The 10,514-nt window shown below is 39.5% G+C and overlaps 1 protein-coding gene across 5 annotated transcripts; it reads right to left on the bottom strand.

Moving 5' to 3' along the window:
* Positions 1-705: 705 nt before the first annotated feature.
* LOC113963099 (alpha-1-antiproteinase 2-like) lies at positions 706-10,290 on the bottom strand. 5 transcript variants are annotated; one of them, XM_027673897.1, is made up of 6 exons: positions 10,184-10,252; positions 9,625-9,726; positions 4,716-5,381; positions 3,508-3,778; positions 1,564-1,711; positions 706-959 (listed from the first exon to the last, which is right to left on the bottom strand). In XM_027673897.1, the coding sequence occupies exons 3-6, from the start codon at positions 5,362-5,364 to the stop codon at positions 765-767; spliced, it is 1,263 nt and encodes a 420-aa protein (XP_027529698.1). In that variant the 5' UTR covers positions 5,365-5,381; positions 9,625-9,726; positions 10,184-10,252; the 3' UTR covers positions 706-764. The 5 variants fall into 5 exon arrangements, with proteins under 5 accessions (XP_027529698.1, XP_027529700.1, XP_027529697.1 ...); XM_027673899.1 differs by having other exon boundaries at positions 9,646-9,726; positions 10,184-10,225; XM_027673896.1 differs by lacking the exon at positions 9,625-9,726 and having other exon boundaries at positions 10,184-10,290.
* Positions 10,291-10,514: the final 224 nt, after the last annotated feature.

A 10,514-nucleotide genomic window follows, 5' to 3' on the forward strand; every position in this document is an offset into this window, starting at 1 on the left:
ATTATAGGTTTTCCATGAATCTCAGCTTGGGTACTTGCCATCCAAATACCTCACTTTCCCATTCAGCTACATCCTCCTCACCACTGATGGATACATGTATGAAAAGCAAGCTACTCCAAGTCTGTCAAATTGGCAATACATGGTTGAAAATCTTCAGGTTCAAGAGCAGCTTTGATCCTCCTGTTCTGTTTTGAGCTTCAAAAAACTCAGGAAGATTTGCTACTAGATTAATACTAAGAATGATAAAATGGTTCTGGGGCAGAAAGCAGAATTTTTGGTGAAAGCAGCTTTTCACATTCCCAGTGCTGTTTCCATTAGAAGCTTCCTTTTCCTGTGATCCTGCAATGTTGATCCAACTATTCCCATCTATTGCGTACTTACGTATGGTAAATTACAGCCACTTCTGCTTTATTTGCAAAAATGTTCATAATTTTCTCTGCTATTCTGGCTGACAATCACATATTAAGCAGGAGTCTTCCATTGTAATATATATATGTTTCTCTCTGAATGCTGGCAAATCTTGGGTCTTTCCTTGACCTTCAGTAAAGTAAAAAAGGCATTCTTTACTAGCTGAATTTAAAACATTTTCCTTCCTTCCTCTTCAGCAGGTGTCATGGCCAATACCAATAGTTTTTGACGATGGCATAAAAATGAAAACTGTTGCTGAAAAAGAACAATATACACACTGGTACAAATGGAAATGAATCACGTCATGCATTTTCACATCTTTAATTGGTAATAGCAAACAAAAGTCATATTTCACTTCAGCTAGTGATAGTTGGGTTAACTATTTTTCCTATGAAGAGTGTACTGTTTGTATCTCTGTCAAAAATCAGCATGAGGAAGGGATGGTTGAATTCAATGGCAGGAGGAAGAGACACTGCCATTATTTCAGCAGCAGTTGCTGCTGCCGCCTCAGTACCTCTCTCATCAACGTCCAGAGAAGCCTTATGAACAACCTAGGAAAAAAGAAAATACAGTCATTCTGGGCAGTCAACAGCCACCTGAAGGATGAATCAGACTCCTTTTAAAGCAGCCCTACTTTGAGACATCTACTGAGGAGTGAGTAGAGGCAGAAGAGCTCTATTGTTGTAGTCATGGCTGCTTTAATGAGGACCAGGATGGAGCTACATAAATCCCCTAAAAAAAAAAGAAGTCCAAAAGATTGGATGAAGGATGGAGGCTCCACATGTGTTTGTCTGCACCTCCAAAACTGAGTCTCCAAGGTGGGGAGGACAGGCTGTGGTGTGCCTGGAAGCATTAGCGGTTCCCGTCAAGGAGCCAGGGGTTCATATTTCTCTCATGTTTTAGTTACTGCCCAAAAAATCTTGGCCAATACCGGTCTTGGAAAAAACAGACATGCAGCAATCTAATCTGATCTCCAGTGTCACCAAGGACCAAACTCCTCTTGTAAGCTTGCAGGCTGAGGCTTAAGTGAGCCCTGTTGCAGGCAAGTTGGGAAGCTGGGAGCTGTATTTAGCTGGTGTTGCAGGATGTTGTCACTGAAGGGTTTTCCTCCATGTTTGTGAAAGAAAAGGAGAGGGCCAACAGTCACAGACTTACTTTGGAAACCTTCAGCTCTGGGGTGCCAGTGATACCAGAGAGATCTGCCTGGTTGGTGAACACATCCACAATTCCCATCTTCCTAAGGGTGTTACTTATTTCATAGCTCCCAGAAATAGAAAATTTGGGGAAGTAGAGATCCATAAAGCTGTTAGGTAGAAGAGAAACATAGTGGGTGGTGAGAAGGATTTTTCATCAATATAAATGATGGCGAGAAAGCTATGCAATTCCCATGAGTGTCAAACCCCAGGGATTTGGACCCTGAATGTACATTGGGCACTAATTCAATTGCTGGTGCTTCTCATGGTGATAGAAGCACTATCATTCTTAATCATAATAATAATAGTAATCATAGTAGTATTTATCTGGTATTTTGCTTTAGGAAATCGGAGAGCACTCTGCTAAGTAGGACAGTAACAAGGCCCCTGCTTTACAGGCAGAGAAGATGAGGGCTAAGGTGACAGCTCATGTCGCTCAAGAAGGTGGAGACCTGAAGTTAAGTCCTGACAAAGTCTGCTTGGGAAGAAGTGTGGCAAACCCTAGCATTTCAAAGTAAAGAAGTATTTTTGGCATAACTGTGGCATTCGACATGGCTCAGGAAAGGTCTGTGCCCTGCTGTCTGCATTTTTGGGTGCCATGTCCTCTAATTGTCTTCCTCCTGTGGACTGGCCATGATCAAGTTTGCCTTTGACTGTGAACTATTAGTAGGCAGCTCCTGCTTACTTTGCTTTCTGCTGGATTTCTTTTCACGCACTGTCCAGGGATGCTCAGAGCATCCAAGTCACCTGCAGCAGTGATTACCCTTTAGGTAGTTCAAGTCTTTTGCTGTCTTGCCCAGAGACAGCTTGGGTTGAATAGCAAAACAGACAGGATCCAAACTGCACTGCTGTAGCCTTTGTGTGATACTGCCCAGTGCATTAGAAGGGGATGGGACCTCTAGCACTGGCCTCAACAGTAGAACGGAAATTGCCATTTGGTTCTCACAGTTTCTCCCATGAAGGACTTATTCCTATGTTTATCTTGAATGAATGTGCACCACAAATTAATTTAGAGAAGGATTATCCTGATATTGCAGCTGAGACTGACACATTTTTATTTTTGATATTTGAGGTATCACATTATTAGCTTATATCCAATTTGCTACCCATTATGTTTTTACTAACTGGGCTGGTATTTCTATGATGATGCACTGAGATACATGGGTGTGAACTGCACAGCCTTATTAGTTGTGAATCAGGGCAGAGCTTGGTAAATTAAGCATGTATTAACCTGATATTACTCATCTGCTGTTGCTAAGATCTCTCCCAGACAAACAAGGTTGTAAAACATGTTAGCTGATGTTAGTGTCAATGATTGAAGCTAACTGAACCTCATTAGATTTTTATAGTTTCAAAACAAAATGCCAGAAAATCGGGACATTCACAATTAATCACTTGCCTGTTCTAACAACTGCTGAGTGATGCAAGGGTTTCTGTAAGGAAGATGTTCGTGTAGGATGTATTATGTATGAATGCAATACTACAAACTGTAAAAGTTATGGTTCATTTCAGGTTTAGACATGGGCCTGAATCACGGTGTATCAGTGATAAATGAGAGGTAAAACACATTAGCTGAAATCTCAGTATAGAATATTTGCCTTAAAATTGCTGCCATTCCACTGACTTGATGGAGTATTTTCGAAACACCAGTCTAGGCTTGCTATTTGGAACTCCTGGAAGCCCATCAGGATAGTCTCTACTCTAGTTAGGAGAGCAGCAAATCACTCAAGCATCAACAAAATATTAGTTAAATACAAACCAGCTGCAAGATTTTTACAGGTAGGGCACACAAGCCAAAAATAACCCACTCACTTCCCAGAATCACCAAGTTCATAGTATTTGCATTCCCTGAAAAATAAAATACTATAAATATAGGTGCTGCTGCAGCTGACTGGCAGAAGATTACCTCTGGAAGAGATGGTCTGACCATTTCTGGATGGTTTCTTTGTCCAGAGTTTGCTCTAACTGCTTCATTTTCCCTTTTGCTGGCAGAACCAGAAATGCAGTAGCACTCCCATTATAATGCAGCCGTACCACAGTGCATGACAGCTCCTCATCAAAATAGAAGTCAAATCTGCCCGTTTGGAACATCATAGGGACTTTCACAGTAGTTTCAGCATCCACAAAGAACTCCCTTTCTTCGGTATACTCTGGTTTAAAAGGCTTTTCCCAGTTGCCTGATACAAAGAAGGAGAATTTAACTGAATATCCCATGTTCTATCCCATCATATATTAAATTTTATATAGCTCATAATAATATTCACCTATTCCTCCATGCGTTAAATACAGAAGTTCCAAACATAACACTTTAAAATATATATCACAGTAAGGCAAGAATCTTTTTACCTGGTCAAAAGAGTGCATTGTATTCCAATTTCACTTCATGTTTTAGATGCCAGTAATGAAATAATTAGGCGTTTTCTTTGTGTCTACCACTGCTTTTCTGTTCAGGTGACCTAAGTGGCCTTTCTGTAAACATAATCTATGTACTCATGTACTGCATGCATTTAATTTCTATTGACTTTAATCATAAGCCTCAATTTGTAGATGTGTTATATCAGGCTTAAGAGCACATCATCTAACCCACATCAGAAATGCACAGTGTTTCCACTTTATTCCTTAAAATATTCTTCCCTATTCATTTTTAGCTTTTTCCATATATAAATATTAGTGTATATATAAAGGATTCTGATAGGGGAAAAAAGTAGTAAATTAGGCCATTGAATCATGCATACTTTTAAAAAGAGGTATTAAAAAGATTAGGTCATGTATGAGTCTCAGTGCCTTTACTGAAAATCAGAAGAACATGGGGCTATTGGAGTTACACTTAAACCCACGAACACACGCTCAAGCTGAACACATGGGCATCTGTGGTTCGGAGCAGAGCTCCTAGTGCTGTCACAAAGACAACCAAGCCTGTGTGGCCCACAGCTCCCTCCCCATGCTGAGCAGGATCCTGCCACCTCTCCACCACCTCCACTATACCGTGAGGGGATCTTCTGGCCCAGCAAAGATCATTTGAAATTTTCCCCAGACCAGCTTCGAAGTGAGGCAGCTGACATTAGGGCTGGTGGTAAGAATGAATCGTGTGAATGCGAACCCTGGAGTGCTTACCTTTAAAGAAAACAAAGCTAGCCAGAAGCATTACAGTCTGCGGATCCATGTCCTTGACCAAATTAGTAATTTTCCCGTGTGTTTTCTTCTCTATATAATCATTGATCTGCTTTTCAGCTTCTGGGGGATTGTTAAAGTCAGTGGTAAAAGCCTCCAGCTGATACAGAGCTTTGGCATCATCTAAAAACTTTTTTAGAGGTTTCAGCTTCTCTGTTACAAAGATGGCATTCCCCATGTTGAGCTGGACCCCACCCTCAGGATGGCTCAGCATGTGAATTAGGTTGTGGAAGCCTTCATGTATCTCTTTCTCCTGAATCTCTGTAAGGTTAAAGGCAAGTCCTTCCAGGATCTGGGTCTGAGTGGCTGATCTAGACCCTAGGGCCAGCATTGCAAAGGCACTGGAGATGCTTACAGGAGAGAAGAAAATGTTCTTATTAGGTGCCTCCAGTGTAACCTCTTTAAAAAACTGGAATGCAAAGTCAGCATTATTTGGCACAAGTTTGAGGCAAGCAATCGCTTCACCTCCATGATGCATGTGGTGTTCAGGGTTGTTTGGATCATGTCCATTGTGGTGACTGGGTGGGAGCTGACTACAGGCAACAGCATGAAACCCAGCCAGTAGTAAACTTAAATAGAACGTGTTCTTCATCTTCTTGTATTAAAATCCTATGAAAAAAAAGGAGAAGATATTTCTAAGGTAAGTAAATTAATTAGGTAGAAATAGTTATTTTGTCATTACCACTGAATAAAAAATCGTATCTCCTTCTTTTGTCCTCAGTTTCCATGTTCTTCAATTCTTGTCAGATTTTTTTTTATTATTACTTTCCAAGGCCTCCTGGCCAGTCTCCACCAACTCTTTCTGCCACCCTCACCCTAAATACCCGCAAAGGCAAAATTCAGCATGGATTAGTTGAATACACAGCACCCTCAGCAGGCTGAAGAATGGAGCATATCCCACCAGAAAACACTCATGGATAATCACTAGAAGACTGCAGTACTACTGTGCTTTTGACACTAATGGTCTAAATAATTTCTGGAAAGCTCATCATACAAGAAGTTTGGATGCTCTGTGAGTAAAGGGAGAAAGAGGAAATTCATGCAAGTGAGTAGCAATTAGTAGCTACATACAAAGAGCATTTGAGCAAACAGACAGGAAGGATACCTTTAAATAAAATTTTGTTCAGATTGCTAACGCACCCTATTTCAAGAAAGTACAAATTAGTAGTGGCTGTTCTTCAGCAGCAAACCAAATATAAACCCCTACCTCTCTAAGGAATAGGTGCTTTTTTTTTTCCAGAATAGAAATAATGTAATGCTTTAAATAAGAACCTGAAACAAAGTGCTGTCTTTTCATAGACCAACAAAATCATTCGAGTGGGTTCATTTTCAGCTTCACCAGAAGCAGTCAATATCATTAACAAAGAACAAGGCCTTATTTTTGTCAGATGCTCTACTGGTAGAAGGGCGATATGTTTATCAATATGTTACACTTGGCTGTCATAGCTACATTTCATTGCAGAGCTGATACCCTGCACTGTATAAGCTCCTACAAAGGGACTTCAGAAATGGGAATATGACTGTCCCAATAGGCCTCATTTCAGAGTAGGAATGTAGGGCAAAGAAATGGTGAAAAAGTTGCAAAGGATTTGGGGAGATAATGAGCCAGATTTGCTAAAATTGTGCAAGGAGAGACATATTACAGCAATAGCACCTTTCATCTCTGGCATGATTCAACTTGAGAGACTTTCTGTTGTCAGGAAGTGCTATGCTTACAGTCCAGCTTTGTCTATAACATCAGAGGGAGCAAATTATATTTGTAATTGAATATCCACTTACAGATAGACTTATAAGAATAACAAAACATTTTCAAGCTATGATCAAATATTCAAACATTTACATGTTTGTTATAAGTAATTCTAAAAAGCAGGCCTATTTGCAATAACACCTACAGTGTTACTTACAAGTGTAAGAACTATAAGGGTTCTTGGTAACTTCATTTTCAATTACTGTACAAAGTAGTTTTAAATTATAGTTTGGTTTCCTCTGATTTTGACACTGAAATGATACTTCTCAATATATCTAGTTACTTGTAACTCAGCATAAGAGGTCCAGTTCTGAATATTTAAAACTGTTTTTAGTGAGCCAATATATTAGTCAGACTTTGAAAAGAAATCAACTCCCAAACAAAAGCATCAGAGCTAAGCTTAATCTATTTCCTCATATCCAGCAGGCTGATTCAGAACTTGTCTCTGGTTAAATTATTTACTATGAACTATTTACTCAGCTGCAGTCATAATTTATCAAGAATAACATGAATACCAAAAAATGAAACATTTTATTTTAGACATAAGTTGCTACCTGTTTCCTATCTCATCACATTCAATATTTATTACAAAATATAGCAGATAGATCGACTTTTCTATGTACATCTAAAAATGCCAATTTCTATTTATTTGGAATACAAAGTAGACAGGGTATTTAACTGACTTGACCTCAAAATTGTGGCTAGTGGATATAGCATGGGTTTGCTGTAAGGGTTCTGTAAAAAATTGGTTACCATTTTCTGAAGGGTATTTTCCCTATCCTGATATTTTTGCTCTATGTAGTTATGACATGTTCACATTTTGTGGTTAGTTTATGTACTTTCATGGAATTAATTTCCTTTTATTACAGCTCTGAATTCACAGATAATTAAATACAATCTGAAACTGAATCATCCATCTGTTACTCAGTACTGGCCAATCACAAACAGTCAAGGATCATGAGTCAGCCCTCACAAAAATCTTGATAATGGTTGGTTTTAAAAGCATAAGATTATAAGAGACTTGGCAGCTGCAGTTTGTAGAGGTCTTTTTTTTGTTGTTTAAGCCTTGAAGATACAAATGGCCCACTCCATTAGTCTCTTCTTTGAAACATAAAGGTACTTTTATAATAAAATTTCCATCATCTAAGCCTTCATAATATCATTGGGGATTGTTACTTCATACTGGATGCTTCATACTCGATACTTAGTATTTCATATGATATCATTGTGGCTTCTTGGTTAGCAAGTAATCAACCAGTGACAAACTGACAAGAGACCCTTTCAGTGTAAAACAGAAGCTGCAGATTCTCACATGGCCTTAATGATTCAGAGATTTTCCTATGAAGCATGCTTGCTAATGATTTATTAAAATGCAAAGAGCTGAGAACACGAGCTATAAAGCTCTTAAGAAATTTCCTGAAGGAGCTAAGTTTGCAGAAAGCTCCCTATTTTAAGACCTTTACTCATATAATCTCCAGAAAAAAGTTTGTCCATCAACATGGCAGTAGAAGTGAAAAGCACTTCAAGTCGAAATCCAAATCTACACTGACTTGTTGAATAACCTGGAAAGAAACACGTTTACCTCTGCCTCTTTTCTTCTCTTTGTGTGTGTTACAATGACAATACATTTGTGGTATTCAAGAACATCTTGCTTAAAGAAGAGCTTTCAATTGAACCAGATAATGACACAAGAGCATGTCAACACTGGGAGGACAGTGTTTTCAGCAATTTATCTGTAGTAGACTTGGTGATAACATTTGCTGAGTATATTACCTCTTCCCTCTCATACAATCTTCCCTACCATGCAACTCAGCAAGAAAATGGAGAACACTGGAATTAGCTGAAGCTACCCCAGAATAATTCCACCAGAAAACCTGGAAGTGAGTTGGACTGAGTTTTCTGACTGACAGAACTTGCTTCTTTGTGGATATAGCAAATTTATCCATTTGGGGTCTGATTTTATCTCTATGATTTGGAGAGACAATTCTGAAGGCCACTTTCTGCCTTTAGAGTCCCATGTAATATTCCAGGAGATGAATATTCATCCCATACTTCTCCCATAAGGGGTACTCCTGATAATCTCATTTCAGTCAACATGAAAACTTGCATTACTCAAAGACATATGCAGGCATGAAATAGAAAAGCTGTTTGCTCGCCAGATGGTGCTGCTACCCTCCTAATTGTTTCTGAATGAGGAAATCTGAGAAATTTGTTTCCTGAAAGCTGCACTATGGGAGCACCAGGCAAATCAAGACACAGCACCACCACTACCACCAGTGGGATCTGCTGACCTAATATCAGCTACTCAGAAACATATTAAAAAAATCACCCAAGCATACAAAAAAAAACCACAAAAGAAAGACTTGACTAGACACATTTGTGTGTGAGAACATGACCTCAGGATCCTGCTGTAGGACTAGCTACTCAAACAGCACAACAAACTCATGTGTTTTCCTGGCTCGCCAGAAAGCTCTCTGCATGCTTCATTATATGCACCTGGACATGATCAGAGTCTATTCCAGACTGATCATTTAGACATTTACTTCTCTTGTCATTCAGAGTTTTGATGCCTCTATGTCTGAGGCCTCTAAAAGGTTGTAAACACAAGCCAAGGGCATTGGATTCTTCACAGAAGCTAACCACTGTATTTCATTAAAAGTAATTCATTTTGCAGCAGAAACATGGGAGCCAAGTTTACATTATCCTCTAGAAATGTGTGTGACTGTTCACAGAGCTGTTTTCTGTTCCTTCTATCTTCTGTAAGCCAGTTTAGCATTGTAGAGTTCGCCCAGAGAGTGGCATCAACCACTTCTAGGCCTCCTTTTACCTGGAAACAGGTGAACATGAGCTCTCACTGTTCTACTAGGCCACCATGTGTATTTACTGTTGAACCTGAGTTACTGCACACACTCAGAGATGAAGCATTACTGAGGCCAGAGAATGAAGAAGTAGATAAAAAAGAATGAGTGCAGTGGTTAGGGAAGTCAGGTGAGACAGAGGAGATTTTCTTCTCTCTGCAAGAACAGATCAGACCAGGTTCCCAGTTTCTACTTTCCAGTGTACACCTGACCACAGCCCAGTCTCTGGCTCACTGACCGTGTCGAACTCACTGTGATCTTCACTCCCCTGAGCACGTGAAATTCACCGTTTTCTCTCCTTCCCTCTCAATGGTCCTGTAATCTGATGATTAGTGCAATAATGTCTCGTCTGAAAGGGAAGCAGATAATAGATATACCACCCCCTAAGCAAAGTATTTCTTGTAGACCTTCAATACAAAAATCAGCAGAATTACTTAAAAAGAATCACTAATACATTAGAAAAAAAAAAACTCTAAGTACCCACCCTCAGGCTTTTAATGGAGCAGAGTGGGAAAGTCCCACTTTTAGGATTTCTTGATTCCAGAGATCACCTTGCTGTCCTGCAAGGCAACTGGATACCCTACTCTGGTTTTCAGATTCTTACTCCTTCTGTCAGCCACTGGACAATATGTAGGCAACTCGTTGCCTCAATTGTGATGCCTATGTCCTTGATATTCAGTTGACCCAATAAAAGTCTCTTTATCTAGGACAGATTTCAATTTAAGATGAAAAGATTTAAAATCAACTGCCTGCAACAAGAGGAGACACTTTTGAAGTCTCTATAGGAAGCAAAAATCACTACTTACAGCAGCTTCAAAGGATTCTGCTGTCTTCACCAGGACTATACTGCAGCTCCCTCTCTTATTTATACTGTTAAATAGCATTATGAAAGCAAAGCGTCCTCTAGAAAACATTAACCAGGGCAGACAAGTGTTACTACTTTAGAAATGGTGCAGAGTAAACAGAGAAGACAATTTTTGGGGGCAGGCACCTGATTTTTGCTGTATATGCACGGCCAAACTCTGCCTTTGCTTAGAACAGTCATAAGAGTCCTCCTGCATTTCTACACATCCTTCCACTGGGAATCCAGATACTACTCACTCTACCAAATACTTCATATGCATCATTAACTTCTGT

This window comes from Neopelma chrysocephalum, unplaced genomic scaffold, assembly GCF_003984885.1.
Source record: "Neopelma chrysocephalum unplaced genomic scaffold, ASM398488v2 Primary Assembly neopelma1_24, whole genome shotgun sequence".
NCBI lineage: Eukaryota > Metazoa > Chordata > Aves > Passeriformes > Pipridae > Neopelma > Neopelma chrysocephalum.

Bases quoted from the DNA above. Each gene is read 5' to 3' on its own strand.
- LOC113963099 (XM_027673896.1), bottom strand. From the start codon at position 5,364: ATGAAGAACACGTTCTATTTAAGTTTACTACTGGCTGGGTTTCATGCT. The intron at 1,712-3,507 runs GTAATCTTCTGC...TCTACCTAACAG, and splicing joins TCAGACCATCTCTTCCAGAG to CTTTATGGATCTCTACTTCC. The intron at 960-1,563 runs GTAAGTCTGTGA...CTTTTTTCCTAG, and splicing joins CAGAGCTGAAGGTTTCCAAA to GTTGTTCATAAGGCTTCTCT.